This window comes from Delphinapterus leucas, chromosome 3, assembly GCF_059928025.1.
Source record: "Delphinapterus leucas isolate spDelLeu-1000000601 "Yukka" chromosome 3, BTC_Dleu_Yukka2, whole genome shotgun sequence".
NCBI classification, from domain to species: domain Eukaryota; kingdom Metazoa; phylum Chordata; class Mammalia; order Artiodactyla; family Monodontidae; genus Delphinapterus; species Delphinapterus leucas.
The window spans coordinates 60,221,782-60,241,967 of record NC_143131.1 but is presented as its reverse complement, the minus strand read 5'-3'; the positions used below and the strand labels follow the sequence as shown (position 1 = coordinate 60,241,967).

Sequence of the window (20,186 nt, the reverse complement as noted above, 5' to 3'; positions counted from 1 at the left end):
GACCAAAGACTTGTATCCAGAATATATGAAGAACTGCATATCAATAATAAAAACTAACAACCCAATTAAAAAAAAAAGACAAAGGACTTGAATGGGTACTTCACCAAAGAAGACATGTGAATGACCAGTGAGCACATGAAAAGATGCTCAGTCTCATTGGTCATTAGGGAAATGCAAATTAAAATTACGAAGAGACCATTTCATACCCACAAGAATGGCTACAATTAAAAAGAATGATAGCAAATCATGGTTGAGGATGTGGAGTAACTGGAACTCTTATACATTGTTAGTGGGACTGTAAAATATTATAACCATTTTGGAAGACTATTTGGCAGTTTCTTATAAAGGTAAATATACACTTGTCCTATAGCCCAGCAATTCTACTCCTCCATCTTTATCCAAGGGAATGAAAACATTTGTTCACCAAAGATTTGTTCAGAATGTTTATAGCAGCTAAATTCATAATAGTCCCAAATTAGAAACAACACAAGTGCTCCACATGTGGATAGAAAAACTTGTACATTTATACAAAGGAATTTAGCAGTAAAACTGAACCAGTATGCCCAACAACATGAATGAATGTCGGAAACATTATGTTGGGTGAAAGAAGCTATGCTATTTATATGAGGTTCAATAATAGGCAGAATGAATCTATGGTGGCAGAAATCAGAACAGGTTGCTATGGGGGGAGGGACATAAAAATCTCTAACGTTCTATATGTTCTTTTTATTGGGGTAATAGTTATACAAGTATATGCATTTATTAAAATTCATTGAACTATAAACTGAAAATCTGTATTGACCCTCGAACAACATGGGTTTAAACTTCATGGGTTCACTTATATGTGGATTTTTTCCTCTAAATACGGGCTTCAGAACTATATAATCCATGGTTGGTTGAATCTGCAGTTGCGGAATAGCACATAGGGAGGGCCAACTGTAAAATTATAAGTGGTTTTTGACTTTGCAGAGGTTGGCGCCCCTAATCCCTATATTGTTCAAGGGTCAACTGTATTTTATTGTATATCAATTTTACCTAATAAAACAAATGACAAACTGGCTTCTGTTTTAACAGTGTCAGCACATTAGGCTTTTAATGCTCTGCTTCAGGGCTGTTAGACTGTACTAGGCAAACTGTTTATATTTAACATGTACAGAAAGTGGAATTAAAAGAAGCCAAATATTAAAAATTACTTGTTTAACAACAACCAGAAAGCCAAATAGAAAAGCATATGAGAATTGTAACTTAGAAATACAGGTATTGGCTTCCTTTTCCCCCCTTAAATCCTTTTCAGTTTATATGAACGTTCAAACATTCACAGTAAAAATACACGATTTTTATCATAGTAGCATTTTATAGTACATTCCTATTTGTTCTTTTTACATCACAACTGTCTGAATTAATTAAGGCAAAAGTCCATATTTCACAGATCAGAAAACTGATAAGTTCAGTATTGTGTGACGTTACTAAGTAAGGTGGAGCCAAACAAAAAGTAGGTCTTGTAATTCTTGGTTAAGTCCTCTTTCTGTGACTCCCAGTACTTCCCAGTTGTTAATTCTCTTTGTGTTGCAACCTAGCTCACCCAAAGTATTCTCAGTTTGAAGCATAATCTTCAGTCATGCTTGATCATTTTCTTAACTGTTTTAACCTGATAGCATAAGAGTGGGTCTAGAGGTATGTGTGCGATGGCGCTAATTCTATGCTAGAATAGGGCCCAATTCTATGTTATAATAGAGTCTTAGGTATGCTTATTCCATGTGTAGTAACATAGTTATTTTTGTCAAATATGGGTTTTTTTCCTTATCTTTGCTCTAGGCACAAACTCTTACAGTATGGAGGCAAGCTGATAAACACAAGATACCTCGAATCTGTTTTTTAAACAAGATGGACAAAATTGGAGCAAGGTATTTAACGTGTGTTTCTTTGGCTTATCAAAGTAAGAATATGATTTGAGCTTTTAATGCACTATAACTTAAATTTATAAACAGCTGTTCCCTAAAAGGTATAAATATTCCATGGAATCCCAATTCAATCCCATTTAAAAAAATTTTCAGAGCAGTTGATTCATAGGTAAAGTAACAATGTGGGATTAATAGAGAGCTGATAGGTGATGAATCATTCTGATTCTAATGTAGAGAGGCTTTATCCTGATTTCTAGGCTCCTGACAGAGTGATGTCTTGCTGAATCCGTTGCTTCTATTTAGAGCTGTATGGTCGAGTCCGTGTATTGCTGAATGTTACGGTGCTCCCTGTCATTGCTAATGGGGGAGGGAAGAGAATTGTTTCTTGTAGTTGCTTCAGAGAATGATGTTCTTCCTTGTCCCCGATTTTCTTTAGCTAATGGGTAAAATGCTCTCAATGAAAGGAAACTAGGAGAGGAGAATGTAGATGTTTTGAGACCTGCGTATAGGGCAAAAGAGTTAATGCTGAGATGTAGTGGTAATACTGCAGACTTACAGAGTGGTAATCCAAAATGGATACGTTGTTCTGAGAACAGAATCCAGACAGTCAAGAATAATGAAGGATTTGGAGAAAATGTGAAAGGGCAAGAATTAAGAATCAAAGGATACTGGGGAAATGTGAAAGGGAGAGATCCTGATCTGTGGTATGAGAGCGGCAATAAGAAAACATAAACCATGTCTCTCCTGATACCACACAGTATGCTTTGTATTTCTGTAACTCTCTACAGTCATTCTAAAGCTGCTGGTTTAGAGGACTTTTGTCTTGATTAGTAAAAGCACAGCAACCTTCAAAATGTGCTAGGCTTAGGTTCTGACCCTTTTCTGTTTGGAGTTCCTTGAGGTTGAGGGAAATACTGTCTATACTGACTGACAGCACCTGTGATGATGGGGAGGGAGATGACTGGATAGTAGGCTGCTTCTTAAAGACATTGGGACCAGAATGATCTGCATGTGTGTATGAATCAGCCCACGTGCCAAAGATGTGTCATGTGTTCCATAGGTAGCCAACCCTAGTGTTAGCACAGAAGTGAACAGCATAGCATATGATACGAACAATGCCTAAGATAAAAGTGTAGAAAAATTAGACAGGCTGGCTCTTGGAAGAAAGTGGGTAGTCGTGTGATAACAAACATAGTTGTTAGAAGAAAGAATCTTTGACTTGTAATCACAAATCTTGCATTTGAATCTTAACTCCAGTTTATTATGTGTGACCTTGATCAAGTCACTTAACCTCAAACTTTAGTTAAATGAAGCTCACAATAATAATACCCTAAATACCTGTGTGGCAGAATTATGGTAGATACTCAGTCACTATTATCTGAAATTAATGTTAAAAGATTAGACAAGATGTTGTCCTGTGGAAAACTGTTAAATGGTAAACGTTAGGAACAATTTAGGGTTATAATTTTAGAGTACATTCTTAAATCCTGTTTTAAGTATCTTAACATTTTAAATGATTTTACTTTCTACAGTTTTAACTATGCAGTTGAAAGCATCAGAGAGAAGTTGAAGGCAAAGCCTTTGCTTTTACAGGTTGGTTGATTAATATTTGGTTTATTAATATGAACAGATCCTTCTCAGCTTCCTCATCAACGTATTTTATTGTGGCATATTATATACATTTTTGAAGCTTTCGCAAATCCTTTTGGAAGAAGTTAGGATATAAATAAAAATAGGTATAGATTATGGCAATAATGATAAGAGACATTTGGGGGGGAGTGGGGAAAGGTAAATTCTATCACCAGTGCAATTCTAATTGAGTTCTAATGATCATTTAATAAAATGTTAATCTCACTCTGACTTATAGTTACCAATTGGTGAAGGCAAAACTTTCAAAGGAGTGGTGGATGTAGTAAGTAAAGAAAAACTTCTTTGGAATCCCAATTCAGATGATGGAAAAGACTTTGAGAGAAAACCCCTCTTGGAAATGAGTGATCCTGAATTGCTGAAGGAGATAACGGAAGCAAGGAATGCCTTAATTGAACAAGTAAAATAAATACTTTGAGCTTAAAATTGCGTAAATATTTAGAAACTTTAAAAAATATTTATTGTGAAATTTCATCTAAAATTACATATGGAATATGTAAAGTATAATACAGTGCACACCAGTGTAATCGCCACCCAACTTAAGAAATAGAATATTAGCAATACTCTTGACTCTCCCTGTGCTACTCCCTGCGCTTCTCTCTCCCTTCCACTAATCATCTACCCCACCGTCACCACTATCTTGATTGCAGTGTTTATCTTTCATTTGCTTTACTTCATAGTTTACAGATACATGAAGTATTTAGAGTCCTCAACTTTATAGAGACAGGAAGTAGAATGGTAGTTACCAGGAGCTGTGGGGAGGGGAGAACGAGGAAGAGTTGTTTCATGGGTATAGAGTTTTAGTTTTGTGACATGAAAAGGTTCTAGAGATTAATTTTACAACGGTGTGGAATATACTTACTACTTCCTAACTATTCACTTAGAAATGATTAAGGTGGTACTTTTATGTTTGTTATATTTTATCAAAGTTAAAAAAATTTTTTTGAATTAGAGAATAAGATTAGTGTGGACTAGAATCAACTTCCTGTGTTCTAAAGGTGAACCGCGATCAAAACAATGCTTATTATATACTTACTATATATTCTGGAAGCATAATTGGAATTGGTTATTTAAACTTCCCAGTATCACCATAGGATAAGTACTAGTATTATCTCCATGAGTAACCAAGACAAAGAGAGGTGATGTAACTTGACCAAAGTTTTTTTGAACAAGTTTTTAAGTAGTGGAGCCATTTCCAGACAGTTTGATTCCAGAAGCTATGCTTAATCATCATATTTGCTGCTTTTTGGAAAGATGGTTGGGTACATTTCTGCTATAGTTAGCTGTTAAAAATGTGTTTTTCTCACCAAGGTTGAATGTTTTGCTCCCTTTTACTGTTATAAACTTTTGGAACTCTTTTGTTAATTTTATTGTCAGTTGAATTCTCCTGTCATATAAGCAGATGATTATGAAATGAACACGAATTAGATAATTTTACATCTTTATTATTGAAATTATACCACTACCCCCTCAACTTAAATTTATTCCCTCAGTGAAGGATTATAAACAAGTTCAGTCATTTTACTTTGAATGTCTTGGAGATCTGGTGAACATTCAAAATATTAGAGGATTACCAAATGAAACTTTTTTTTATGAACTAAGACCCCCCCCAAATCTATTTAAAAATAGCAGTTCATTGTATATATTATCATTGGCTATCAGCTGTGGACTTTTTATTTCTTTTGAGCACTGAGTAGGTAGCACACTTCATTGAGGTGCTCTGTCTGGCTCTGGCTTCCCATGAGTTTAGGAAACTCATGAGAGCGTATCTTCAATTTTCAATCTCCTTTCCTTTGAAAGAAAAACTCTTTATCTCTTTAGAAGATGTGAAGAGTTCCTTGGTCTGGATAAGTTAGATCATGTATCTGTCTTGAAATAGTTGGGTAATGAATATTTATGGTGTGTAGACTTAAGTTAGTAGTTGTGATGATGAATGCGAGTTACAGAACTAAAGCCTTTCTTTATAGGTTGCAGATTTGGATGATGAATTTGCTGACTTGGTTTTAGGAGAATTTAGTGAGAATTTTGATTTGCTACCGGCTGAAAAGGTAAATTTTATTATTCATTTACTTTGACCAAGTTTTACTAATTGGATGTGGTTTGATTACTCTATTGTAGGTGGGTTTTTTTTTTTCAACTTTGCATATCATTAGAAAATGCGGACTTAAAAATTAGGAGAACAGTGTTAAAAATTAAAAGACATTGTTCATTTACTGCAGGCTTTTCCCTTCATTGTGATCATTTCACTAAGTAGTATTAGGGAAATCACAGATAGAATTTTTTTTTTTGATCTACTGGTCTTTCGGATACTATAATGGTCATTTTTCTCAGAACATTTTTTCTGAATCTGTTTTAATTGTTAGTGGAAACTTATTCCAGGTCTTCCCTTTTTTTGGTTTTGTTTTGAAATATATTAAACCAGAGAATAGGCCAGTAAAATACTGGTAGTATTTGAATTATGACAGATTTATTCAAGGCGTTTTTTATTTTTTCTGCCAGGAACCTTCCCCCATGAAAAGTTTTTTAAGTGGTAGTGTTTTAAGTGGGCTCCAAGATGAGCCCAGCAAATTCACTTGGTTATTTTTCATGAAAAGAAGTAAAGAAAAACACAAGATCTGTAGATTAATTTTGAGCCATTTGAAGTTAGAGGTGGAAAAAATTATTTCTTTTCTTTTGAATGAAATGTTGTAAGTTTGAATTTTTTTCTTGTTTAGTATTCGAATGCTTAAATGTGATGTTTATTGTGCCCTATAGTCATATAACATGATTTCTGTTTTCAAAGAGCCTACAATCTAAAATTAACCCACCGTTTCTCTTATCAATAGCTTGCAAGCACACCTAAGCTTTTCTTGGTTTTTGAGGTCTTTTAAAAATTGTTTCTACTTTGATACCTCATTTTCCTTTGGATTTTATTTAATATGGATTTAATTTATTTGAAGAAATTGTAACTCATTTATATTTCTAATTTCTAACCAGTTCCTCTAGGAGACTATCGAGGTTAAATCACAAGTATATTAATTCACTTATTCAAGGAATATTTTTATGCATCTACTTTATTTTAAGCACTTTTCCAGTTTCTTGTGATTTACAGTATCTTTATGGGACTTACTATAATGCTTATATAGATTTTACATTCTAGTGACTGGGGAGACAGATAATAAAGTAATAAATATATATCTAATATACCAGGTAGTGATTAATGTTATTTACAATGAAAAATAAAGAAGAATGAGGCCAAAAAGAATGATGGAAGTGTGCTGAGGAGTGATATTTTACGTGGTTGGTTAGGGAAGGCATCTAATTCTGGGATATTTTGGTCGAGACCAGAATACTACACATAAAACATTTATATCTCTGCTTTACAGCTACAAACTGCAGTACACAGAGTAACACTGGCTCAGACAGCAGTGCCTGTGCTTTGTGGAAGTGCCCTGAAAAACAAAGGGGTCCAGCCCTTGTTAGATGCTATTACTATGTACTTGCCTTCACCTGAAGAACGCAACTATGAATTTCTGTAAGTATGCAAGTGCATAGATTAAAATCGTATAGCCTTGAAAAGACAGGTAGACAGATAGGTCATGTTTCACAGAGAGTAGCTGAATCACAGTTTTTGAATAACATTGGTGAAGAATATTATTCTAAATAACATAATATAGAGCCATAGTAATTTTTACTTGAAAGGGATATTTGTCATCATCTCTTATAACCTGCTGTGTTTACAGATGGAGCTAAATAAGAATTTATGGCTTTTTTGCTGTGTAAAAGTATAAGTGTTGACTCTGCCATCTTAGTTAAAAAAAAAAAAGTAGTATACTGGGGATGTTTGATAAATATTCTATAGATACATTTATATTCTGGATTTCAAGATTTTTCATAATATTTTGTAACTGTAAGGAAAGGTCCATTGTTTTTTCCTCTTGTCACTAACAGCTTTGTCCTTCGTAATAAATCCTCTAAAATCTGAGTGAGTTTTGTGCCAAATGGCAAACAGAGGTGAACTTTGATCCTATTAACTAGGACCTGAGTCACTTTCCATATCCCTCAACTGGAGAGGCATTATGGTGATATGAGATGAGCATAGACTGTGTACTGCCTGGATTTAAATCTCAGGTCTTCCAAATTGCTTTAACCTCTCATCTATAAGATGCAGAGAATAGGACTTATCTCATAGGATTGTTACAAGAATCAAATGAGCTAATATTTATAAAGCACATAAAACAGTGCCTAGTATATGATCAACTCTCTATATAAGGATTTGTTAAATAAAATTAAAATTTGGAGGGAACAGGAATAAGATTAGAGAAATTCAATAATAGAAGTGTCTAACCTACTTTGAATCATGGACTCCTTTGAAACTAATGAAAATATGGAGAAATATTTCCATATTTCCTCAGAAAAATGTACCTATGTGCAAAGTTTGGCAATTTGAGAGGGATTCAAACTTTCTGAAACCTAGTAATGAACTCCAGTTTAAGGACATCATTCTGTAAGTGTAAACAAGTTCAAGTTTATAGTGTAGATTTATATGGCTATGCAGCTGAAGAAAAGTAGGAGGAGAGAGTGAAAGCAATAATTGGAAAGTACCTATTTGTTTACCCTGTATGGGGTTTTAAGAAGTGGTGTGATGTTCCTAGGTATATTTTTTGAGGAGGGAAATCTAGGCAAGAATTATTTGCTAATAGAGGTAATATTTGGAAAAGAATCCATTGTTTTTGGTTTTGAGGAATTAATGGTAAGATCTCCAATGAATAATTTAGTCCGGTGGAGGAAGAGAGGTACATAATACATTATTTAATTGGCCTTGGTAGCTAAACTGGAAGATATGAGGAATCTTTTGAGGACATCAAGGTTAGGTTTATGCAGTGATTCTGATCTGATCTGTATTGATATATAGGAAGTGTATTTTAAAGTGGCTTTTCTGGAACTTCTCCTTAATTTTATAGGCAGTGGTATAAGGGTGACTTATGTGCCCTGGCATTTAAAGTTCTCCATGACAAGCAGCGAGGCCCACTGGTATTTTTGCGCATTTACTCAGGCATGATAAAACGCCAATTGGCCATCCATAATATTAATGGAAACTGCACGTAAGTAGAAGCCTAGGTTATTTTCTAAAACTTCACTCATTTCTTTAAATATACTTTTACTAATATAAATCATGGTTTTACAGGGAGAGAATAAGTCGTCTGCTTTTGCCATTTGCTGACCAGCATGTAGAAATCCCTTCACTGACTGCTGGTAACATTGCTTTGACTGTTGGGCTTAAAAACGTAAGTGACCAAATCTTTTCTCTAGGAAATAACAGATTAAATGTTTAATTAAAAGTAGGTATTTTGTAATAGCAGAAGCCCATAGACAATCCAAAAGCTATCAGTAGTGGAATAATGAATATTGTAGTATATTCATCAACATGGTTGAATCTCAAACATTTAATAGAAAGAAAAGTAAATTACAGAATGGATTGTATTCATATAAAGTTCAAATCCAAGTAAAATACACACACTATGGATATATACTTATGTTTTAAGTTTATGTAAAATAATGTTATTTTCATTGTTTTTTTTTTTCCTATCTTGATTATTGCAGACAATTAAATCTAACTTTATAACGGATCAGGTTAAAAAGTGAAGATATTTTGCCAATGAAGTCTCTGTAAGGGCAAGGATTTTTGTCTCTTTCATTCTTTTGTCTCTTGTTCAAAGATGAATTTGTTTTACCAAATGAGTTTTAAATGTATTTTTTGTGTGTATGAATGTTTTATTGTTAGAACTTATTACAGCAATATTTTGGACAGAATTCTTCTACAACTTAAATTAGCTTTACCAACACAGAGTTATAATGAGCTTAATGAATTTGTCTCTCTTTTAAGTTCTGATGAAGAGGAAGTGCTACCTTAAAATTTTTCTTTGGTTTTCGTGGTCCTTGGTGGAAGCTGAGTGCTTGCCAATAGCCTGTTTTGTCCCAAGGCATCTTCTTTGCTTGCAGACTGCCACTGGTGACACCATTGTCTCATCCAAGTCCAGTGCTTTAGCTGCATGTCGTCGAGCGGAAAGGGAGGGAGAAAAGAAGCATAGACAAAGCAATGAAGCAGAGAGGCTTTTGTTGGCTGGGGTGGAGATTCCAGAACCTGTTTTCTTCTGTACCATAGAACCTCCATCAGTGGCTAAGCAGCCAGGTACAAATAATCTTGGTGCATCAATTAATTAGTGCTCTGATAATTTAGATAAAATAGTTACATTTTAACCTCAAAAGGTTTCTTATGTCACTGAGTTCAATTTTATGAGCATATATTGGTAAGTATTTCTTATGATTGGTCTAGTTTTTTAATTTGTTTTGATTTTTACAAACTCTTTTCATTTTTTTTTCTTTCAGCTTTGCCATTTTTCTCTTACCATATTTTTCCTTATTCTGTTCTTGTGGTGCTATCTATGGGATTCTAAGTAATTGACCTCAGGACTGCCCTTCCAGTGTATTAGATTAGATGGTAACCAATTCATAACCGATTCAGCTTCCCATCACCATTTATAAAAATCAGCTTTTCCTTGTTTTCTGGCTTAACTTTTAGAACTCAGTGAAGATATTTATATAGTATGTTTAATGTCATTTGACCTTTCTGAGTGATAAATAGTTCTTTGGCATATTGGCTCAGAATACTTCAGTGGCTTCTCATTACTTATAGCAGAAACCCAAACTCCTTAGTATAGTATATAGTAAAGCTCATGATTCCAGCTATAACATTTCTTGTTAGATTTGCTTACATAGAGCATAAAACCCCCAAATAGCAGTTGCTTTAACGACAAAAGTTCACTTTTTTCTCTTGTAAAATATGCCTTGAATTGGTATCCCAGGGGTTCAAGGATGACTCCACACGTCATCAGGCACCCAAGCTCCAGTCTTTCCATCCCGCTTCTTAAAATTTCCTTATAGCTACATTTAAAGAAAGTTAAAATGGCAAAATTAATTTAGTAATGTATTTTACTTAACTCAGTATATCAAAATATTATCATTTCAACATAATATAAAAATTATTGAGATACTTTACTTTCTTTTTTCTTTTCCATGTGAAGTCTTTGAAACCTGGTATGAATTTTACACTTACAGCTAACATTAATTCAGACTCGTAATATCTTGTACAGATGGGTCGTGGCTACCATTTGGACAGTGCAGGTCTAAAGAGGGAGCATGTGCATATCAGTTAATTGATTGTATCAAAGTATCTCTTTACTTTAGATGGCATATTTAATGCAAATAACATACAGTTGACCCTTGAACAACAGGGGGCTTGGGGCCCCAGCCCTCCACACAGTTGAAAATCCCAGTATAACTTACAGTCAGCCCTCCCTATACTTAGGTCCTCCGATTCTGCATCCGCGTGTAAGCAGACCCGCATCAGACCCATGTTGTGTAAGGGTCAGCTGTATTCTTACTTCCTCCTTGGTGTGATAATTCATCATAGAGTGATCACATTAGTATCTCTTTATTCATGATGTAATTTAGCTTCCTTTTGCCAGTTTCTTATTATTGTATGTGTTTCTAAAGTCTGTTTTGCTTTTTTTGTCAGTTCCTTAACCTTTGCAGAACATAATCAGATGATGTTACTATCCCATTTAAACCCTTCAGTGGCTTCCCAGTGTACATCCAAACTCTTCACTATGACCTTCAATACCTTACATGGTGTGCTCCCTGTCACACATCTCCCGCCTCATCTGATGCTACTCTTTCTTTTGTCCACCAATATCCAGCTAGACTAGCCTTCTTGTTTCTCCAGTAGAAGCCATTCCTTGCACAGCCATTTCCTCTATCCGGAATTCTTTTTCTTCAGGATTTTACTTGCGATATTCTTTTTGGTTTGTGTCTTTATCTAAATCATCCTGGACAGGTCTTCCCAGGTCAATCTCAAGTAACCTCCCATCACTATCTCATCACCTTGTTTTATTCTCTCCAGAACATTTCTGGCTGTTTGAAATGTTCTTTTTCAAAATTTGCTTGTTCATCTATTTTCCCACTAGAATGTATAGTACCTTATCAAAAAAAAATGAAACATAAAGATAACAGTTATTGTTTATCCTCTAGATTTGGATCATGCATTGAAATGCCTTCAGCGTGAAGATCCCAGTTTGAAAGTGAAGCTAGATCCTGACTCTGGACAAGTATGCATATTATTATTTAATCCCCAGAATCTTTCAATAAAAACATTTGTGTGTGTGAGAGAGAGTGTTTAAGTGCATATATCCAAAACATTGATTGGTCTATGCCCCTGAAAGAAAAAGCCTTTTTTGGTTCTCTCATAAATTTCTGATTATATTTTGACTGTCAAGTTAAATTCTCTTATTCCTCAGTATGATTATACCTTACTTATATAAACTACTTTCCAACATTTCTACCTTCCAGAAGACAGCCTTTTGTGAAATTTTGAAATAAGGTTCAACCCCAAGACAAAACCTTGAGCCTCTTATGCTAAAACTTATAGAAGCAGCTTTCTAAAGGAAGGATGCATAGGTATACTTTTTTTTTTTTTTTTTTTTTTTTGCGGTACGCGGGCCTCTCACCGCTGCGGCCTCTCCCGCTGCGGAGCACAGGCTCCGGACGCGCAGGCCCAGCGGCCATGGCTTACAGGCCCAGCCGCTCCGCGGCACGCAGGATCCTCCCGGACCGGGGCACGAACCCGCGTCCCCCGCATTGGCAGGCAGACTCCCAACCACTGCGCCACCAGGGAAGCCCTAGGTATACTTTTAATGATGATAACACACCTAAAATGGGTGAGAAGTGATAGATTACAGCCTAACAATGTGGGAGGAAATAGAGACCTAAAGTAGGTACAGGACTGTGCTGTATATTATATAATACAGTAGAAGAACACATATTCATTCTGCCTCTTCTTTTTAGGGGGGCAGGGTAGAGTTTATATAAAATTCTAGAAAATTTTCCTTAAAAAATTATAAATTTGCCTTTAAAAAGGATAAACTGATTTAGTTAATCTGAAAAATATGGAGTACTTTATTTTCCCAAATGCCAGCTAAATGAGGTAGCAATTTAGTTTAATTGATTCTGAAGGCTACAACAGCAATTAAAACAAACTTTTTATTTTAAAAATGCCAGTACATATTTTTTTTTAAATAGCAAATAACATTCAAGTGTACAAATTAAAGAATTAAAGTCTCCCTTTCAGTCTCTCTATCCTTTTCTACATAGGTAATCACTGTGAAAACTTGGTGAATAGCCTTTCACACTTTTCCAAACATCCATTTTTCTGCTGTGCAATGTTATAAAACACAGTATTTATGTTTCCAAATATATATGTACAGATATATAAGAAGTCATTCTATTTGTATTATTCTACAACTGGCTTTTTTCCAAATAATTACTTCTTTAACTTTATATTATAGTATAGCCCTCATACACCAAATAGTTTTTTGTTGTTGTTCCTTACAATTATAGTTTTATTATAGTGTGAGGAAACAAATCAGAACCAGCCAAAGGAAGAGACACCTAGGGCAAAGTCTGAGAGGGTTCTAAATGCAAGGCTTTTCTTCATCCTCCTGGCATGGAGTATTGTCAGGGAAGCTCACCCAGGCCTTCCATGCCCAGAGTTTTTATTAGGGCATAATCACATACTGTCTATGTGGTTGACATTTAATCTCTAGTGCCTCCTGTAGGTTTGGGCTACTACCGTTACTGTCTAGGTTGTAAATGGGTACAGCTATTCCAAAGCCGCATCATAAATCACATTGTTAGACTATCTGGTGGACAAAGTCCCCAGACAAGCAAAGACATTTCTATCAGGCAGCATCTTGGCCTAGAGATAACTTCCCAGTAGCTGAAGGCAAGGGCCAGATCTCTCCTTAGGGTAAGTTAATGCCTCACTACACAGATGGTATATGAATAAAATGGGGCAAATGTGGATTCCTTGCACTATATTCTCTCATACATAAAGACCTTCTTCAGGAATAACCATTGTTGCTTTCTAAAAACAAAAACATGTTTTGATTGGTTTTGATGCAAATTTGACTGTTCTAACAAGGACCCAAAATAACATTGGTTCAAAGAAGATAAAAGTCAGTTTCTCTGTCACATAAAGTTCCAAGCTACTTTGGAAATTTCAACTGCCCACAAAACTGTAAGGTGCCCAGGATGGTTGGAAATAGCCATGTGGTTGGCAGTGTTTGGGGGAGGGATTATTCCCCCCATTCACAAGATGTTGCCCTCATTCACATTTCAAGACGGTTGTCTATATCTTCATTAAGAGAAGGGTTTTATTTACCCTTAAAGACATAACCCAGAAGTTACCAACATCATTTATGCTTATATTTCACTGGCCAGAACTTACCTTTGTGGTTGGGAAGTGTAGTTCTAGTTAGATACCACTTACCCAGCTGATAATTCAGCTATCAAAGAATAAGAGATTGGCCTAGTGATTCACTTTTAATTGATTTATTATTTCAATCAGAAAAGTTAAAAGCAGTGTTTTGATGTAGGAGCCAAAAAAAATTACGGAAGAAATTCATTTTGTAAGTAATGAAAAATAAAATATATTGATATACCTTTATTAGTATTTTGTGATAAACTTAATTTTTTCCTTGATCTTTGTTTTCTTCCTCTTTTAACCAGACTATCCTTTGTGGCATGGGGGAGTTGCATATTGAGATAATTCATGACCGAATCAAGAGGGAATATGGACTGGAAACCTATCTAGGGCCCCTCCAGGTGGCATACCGAGAGACCATCCTAAATTCAGTTCGTGCTACAGGTAAAAAGTACAACATTTCGAATTCACAGCATTTAGAATTCGCTGGTTCTGTTGCTCTCTTTTTCTCCAGGACCTGTTTTCTGAATCTCTTAGTTTAGTTGCATAAGGCAGGGTTCATAGTCACTAGTGTCTTCCATCAGTGGGGACAGGTTTTATGTGTGTGTTTTCTTGTTTTTTTAGCATTTGTTTGTTTTAGACACAGCTCTATTTCATTACAACTCATTTATTACATATATTGGCTGAGCCACTCATGAAGCAGGTGTGCAGTGGTATCAGCCATTGAAGTAGACAGCTCATCCCAGTCCTCACTACCAGAAGGAGTATAACAATTTGAAGTTGGTGTATCAGTTTTACTCCATAAAGTGAGTGGAAATGTTGGGTGGGGAAGGTAGAATTAGATGAAGGTAGTCAAACTTCCACTTGTAAGATAAATAAGTACTAGTGATATGATATATGACATGATAAAGATGATTAATACTGCTGTACGTTATAAATGGAAGTTAAGAGAGTAAATCCTAAGAGTTCTCGTCACAAAGAAAAATTTTTTTTCTGTTTAATGTTGTGTCTAGATGAGATGATGGATGTTCACTAAACTTTCTGTGGTAATCGTTTCATGATCTGTGTAACTTAAATCATGTTGTATACCTTAAACTCCTGCAGTGCCGTATGTCAATTATATCTCAATAAAGTAAGACATAAAATTTTAAAATTTAAAAAGAAAAAACCAAAAATAGAGTGGAAAATAATTTCCACTATTTAATAAGTATGGTAATCCTGTGCTGATGGTATTCTTAGGAAAGTGTACTTTTTATATTTCTGTCCCAAAATATAAGAATGCATGATTTTTCTACATATGATAATTTCAATTTGGTTCCCTTAAACAAAAGAACATGACAATCATTCCTATCCCCCCCCCAAGGAGAAAACATGGGCAGGTTTGTGAAAAAATATAGAAAAGATATGTTTAGGATAACTAGGAACTTTTAAGCAACTCAGCGATTTGTAAAAAGGCCAGATGGTTATTTTTCATTGAAACTTGAAAAATTAAACAAGCAGGATATAGGGGCAAATGACATGATGATTTCTCTTTCTGGACTTTATATCTGGAAAAACCAAAAATTCTGGGAAAATATAAATAACATCTTTTAAATTAATGTCTGAGATGGTTAGAATGTAATGGAAATTTCTAGAGGCCAAAAAGGAAACTGGAGCAGGAATCTTGGAAAATAAGCCAGCACCTAAGCCACTAGCTATCTTGGAGAAATCTATGGTAATGTCTAACCTAGAACTTGAGGGCCACATCCTCATGGAAATAATGAGGAAAATCTTCTCCATAAAAGAAGAGGACAAGGAAACTTGTCTGACTGACTGTGGGGCAAAGGGGCAAAATTTCTGAGAATTTGTAACTGTAGGCTTCTGATAGCATTTTCAGCCTAAATTCATAGAACCAGTTTGACCTGAAAAACTCCAAACAGAGAAGAATTTAGTGTAAAGTGCTCATGGATTGGTAATATACCAAGGAACCTGGAGAAAACAAATGTAGGGCCTCTTTAGATAAATGTATCCTCAATCCAGGCCTCAAAGAAAATCCCACAAAGGAATATGAACTCACAATTTAAAAAATTTTTCTTTAATAAATTTACCTATCTATTTATTTTTAGCTCTGTTGGGTTTTCGTTGCACGTGGGCTTTCTCTAGTTGCAGCGAGTGGGGGCTACTCTTCGTTGCGGTGCGCGGGCTTCTCATTGCTGTGGCTTCTCTTTGTTGCGGAGCATGGGCTCTAGGTGCATGAGCTTCAGTAGTTGTGGCACGTGGGCTCAGTAGTTGTGGCTTGAGGGCTCAGTAGTTGTGGCTCGAGGGCTCAGTAGTTGTGGCACACGGGCTTAGTTGCTCCACGGCATGTGGGATCTTCCCTGACCAGGGCTTGAACCCATGTCCCCTGCATTGGCAAGCGGATTCTTACCCACACTGCCACCTGGGAAGCCCCCCACCCCCGCAAAAAAATTTTTATTTATTTATTTATAATCATAAAACCTTGAGCAAAGGCACAAGGAGCAAAAAAGGCAGCAGAAACAATAAACATCACAGGCAGACCAGCAAAGGCTTCTGATACTAGAATTATCATACGCTGAGTATAAAATAAGTATTATTTTTGAAGAAATAAAGGGGATAGAAAGTATTAGTAAGAAATAGGAGACTATCAAAAATAAGCAAGCAACAGAACATCATGTTATCTGAGAAAGAAAGGAAATGCTCAAAAAAATAATGGGGATGTGTCATAAGGGCACAGGAACCAACCCAAAGAGGATCCACTGGCTAAATCTGGGTTAATTTGAACTCCAAAATAATTACGAACAATAATCATAGACCACTGAGAAAAAGTTGGAACTCATGAGTCCATACTGATGATAGATCAACAAGAAGAAGAGACTCTTCTTCCTTACACTGAAGTGCCAAATGCTGACTGTTAGATGTTGAGGAGGAGGGCTGGAATAAGAAATTGTCATCTTGTAATATGGTGAATGCTTAATATTGAGTACATTGTTGAGCAGCATATTTGCATGGTCTTCAAGTGTCTCGCTCTAGATTGCTTATTAGTTACAAGGTGAAAACTAGTAACCAGATGCTGCAGCAATCAGACCACACCCTGACTGGACAGTCAGATCACTAATGATCACATCACTGATGAGGAGCAGATTACATTTGTGTACATCTAGAAAATTATCAAAATGTACAGACATTAAAGAAGACCTAAGTTAAATGGAAAACCATACTATTCATAGATAAGACTAAATATCATGAACATACCAGTTCTACCCAAAGAACTGTATCAGACATTAATACTTATTATAAAGCCATAGTCATTATGACACAAATCAAGCTAAGAATAGACAAATATACCAGTGGAACAAACCAGAAAGCCTAGAAACAGATTCATATCTATGTGGAAATTGGATTTACATCAGTGATATTGCAGCTCAGTGAGAAAGGGTGGACTGATATTCAATAAAGGGGCCTGGGATAATTATTCATATGGAAAAAGCTTTAGATTCCTACCTCATACTGTATACAAAAGTCAATTCCAGGTGAATTTAAAAGCCTAAATATGAAAGAAGAGTTGGAAATCTCCCTTTGAGCACAAAAGAATAAAGAGAATAAATGCTAATATATGCAAAAAAGAAAAAAAAGAAAGAAAACCCCAAAACTTTATGAAAGGGAAACCTTCGAATTTTTGGAAGACAATATAGAATTGTTTTACTAACCAGATAAGGTTGAAACTATGAACTAAAAGATTACTAAAGTTGATATTATTGAAATTAAGAATTTATTCAAATACACTATAAAGAAAGCAAAAAGACAAGGAAAAGCTGAGAGAAGATATTTGCCTCATATAAAACTGACAGATTAGTATCCAGAATATATGTAAAGAACTTCAAAAGATCATTAAAAACATGACAACCAACCAAGTAGAAAAGTGAGCAAAAAAGATTGAACAGACATTTCACAAAAGAGGATACCCCAAAGGCCCGTGAACATAAAAGATTCTCAATCTCAGTAATGATTAGGATCATGCAAGTTAAAAGGACAAGATGGCATTTTATACCAACAAAATTGGCAAGAATGCAGATCTGACAATGCCAAGTGTTGGTGAGATGTTTTATGGAAAGTTTTACAGAAACTTCTGGTGGGAGTGTAAATTATATAACCACTATGAAAACAGTTTGGCAACTTTCTTATGAAGTTGACTATGTGCAGACCTTACTACTCAGCAGTTCCACTAGTAGGTATATGCCCTAGAGAAAACCTTACACATGTACATTGAGAGACAGATACAAGAACCTTCATAATAACATTGTAACAAAACAAAACTTTAGGTGAAAAAAATCCAAATATTTGTGGACATAGTGGATAAATTGTACTCTGTTCATATAACAGAATACTATATAACAGTGAAAAAGAATGTACTACATCACCAGGTGTCAGCCCAGATGACCCACAAATGTGAAGCAGAAAAAAGCAAGTTGCTGAATACATGCAGTATAATAACATTCAAAACAAAGCAGAAGTAAACTATATTGTTTAGGGATACCTGCATCTGTGATACAACTCTAAAGAAAATCATATGAATGTTTAAATACAACATCATGATAGTGGTTGTTTCTTCAGAAGGCTTCTAGTTTACTGGTAATGTTCTGTTTCTTTAGTAGTATTAGGTTTCATGAATGTTCATTTTGTTTTTAGGTTATGAATGTTCATTTTGGTTTTAGGTTATGCATGTATTTTTAAGTATAAAATATTTCATAGTATAAAAGTTAGTTTTATATTTCATAATATAAAAGGAATTATGAAGAGGAATTATAGAGCATAATTAGTTCTTAGTTTTGAATTTGGGCCATGAGTCACTGTGTTCCATGGTCACTCACATAAATACAGCATAGTTTTGTCTCAGTAAAATCTTGGAGATTGGTGATGTTGCTGAAAGCTCAACTTCTCTGTATACTGGTGCCAAATCAAATCTCAGAGACACAGTTTTGGGTGAAGTAGAAAAGGATAGCCTTATTACTTTGCCAGGCAAAGGGGGACACAGCAGGCTCCTGCCTTGAAAAACTATGTGTCCCAACCTGGGAGGATTTGATGACGGTTTTATAACAGTGGTTCAGAGGTGGGGTCTCTGACAACATCAGGGTGTACACAGGGCTTTCACTCCCTTCATCTCATCTCAGGTGGTCTCCTAATCTTGAGGAGCTTCTCTGGTCCCTTTAATCTTGCCTCAGGTGGCTTCTTGGCTGCTTCCTCCCTTGATTAGCAACTGTTCAAATCTGCCCTTTGGAACTAAGGAAAGTCATGGAGACTGGAGTCTTGCCTTCAAGAAATGGGGGACAAAAGGGCCTCCATGCCTCGGAGCCCCACAGGGCCCCACTCGGTTTCACTGACAGCTATTGGTTGTTAGCTAATGAGGGAGTCTATTTTCATTTTTACAAATAGATAACTAGTTTTGGGGGAAGAATCATAAACATTAAATGTTGGGCTGGCCAAAAAGTTCATTCGGGGAACTTCCCTGGTGGTGCAAGTGGATAAGACACTGTACTCCCAATGCAGGGGAACCAGGTTTGATCCTTGGTCAGGGAGCTAGATCCCACGTGCATGCCACAACTAAGAGTTTGCATGCCACAACTAAGGAGCCGGTGAGCCGCAGCTAAGGAGCCTGCCTGCCACAACTGAGACCCAGTGCAACCAAATAAATACTAAAAAAAAAAAAAAAGTTCGTTGGGTTTTTCCATACCAGCTTATGGAAAAACCCAAACGAACTTTTTGGCCAAACCCAATACATAAAGTATTGCTGGAAGAGTGTATGAAATTTAAGTTTGTTGGCTGGCAGGGTGAAGCCTTTTAATTTTCATTAGATAACCGTTTGTACTGTTTTACTTTTAAATAAAAATTTTGTATTTAGAAGAATATCAGTCACATAAGAAATGTTTAAAAGTGTAATCTGCATAACAAAATTTGTGCGATCACCTGCCTCAACACACCCTAACACTGAAGTAATTTTTGTTTTTTTTAAAATTTTTTGGCTGTGCTAGGTCTTCATTGCTGCACGCGGGCTTTCTCTAGTTGTGGCGAGCAGGGGCTACTCTTCGTTGTGGTGCACAGGCTTCTCATTGCAGTGGCTTCTCTTGTTGCGGAACACGGGCTCTAGGCATGCAGGCTTCAGTAGTTGCAGCACGTGGGCTCAGTAGTTGAGGACGTGGGCCCTAGAATGCAAGGGCTTCAGTAGTTGTGGAGCATGGGCTCAGTAGTTATGGCTTACGGGCTCTAGAGCGCAGGCTCAGTAGTTGTGGCACACAGGCTTAGTGCTCCACGGCATGTGGGATCTTCCCAGACTATGGATCGAA

The 20,186-nt window shown here is 35.9% G+C and overlaps 1 protein-coding gene across 7 annotated transcripts in view; it reads left to right on the top strand.

Moving 5' to 3' along the window:
- The window catches only part of GFM2 (GTP dependent ribosome recycling factor mitochondrial GFM2), a 65,403-nt gene that overhangs the window by 17,991 nt on the left and 27,226 nt on the right, over positions 1-20,186 (top strand). For all 7 annotated transcript variants that reach the window (XR_002647506.3, XM_089909020.1, XM_022594877.3 and 4 more), the window contains 10 exons: positions 1,816-1,904; positions 3,434-3,494; positions 3,769-3,948; positions 5,516-5,596; positions 6,914-7,062; positions 8,492-8,632; positions 8,716-8,815; positions 9,531-9,720; positions 11,619-11,695; positions 14,154-14,292. Coding sequence is in view for 6 of the 7 variants with exons in the window: in XM_089909020.1 (XP_089765146.1) it covers positions 1,816-1,904; positions 3,434-3,494; positions 3,769-3,948; positions 5,516-5,596; positions 6,914-7,062; positions 8,492-8,632; positions 8,716-8,815; positions 9,531-9,720; positions 11,619-11,695; positions 14,154-14,292 (1,207 nt within the window). In the remaining variant the exon portion in view is untranslated. The remainder of the gene's footprint in view (positions 1-1,815; positions 1,905-3,433; positions 3,495-3,768; positions 3,949-5,515; positions 5,597-6,913; positions 7,063-8,491; positions 8,633-8,715; positions 8,816-9,530; positions 9,721-11,618; positions 11,696-14,153; positions 14,293-20,186) is intronic.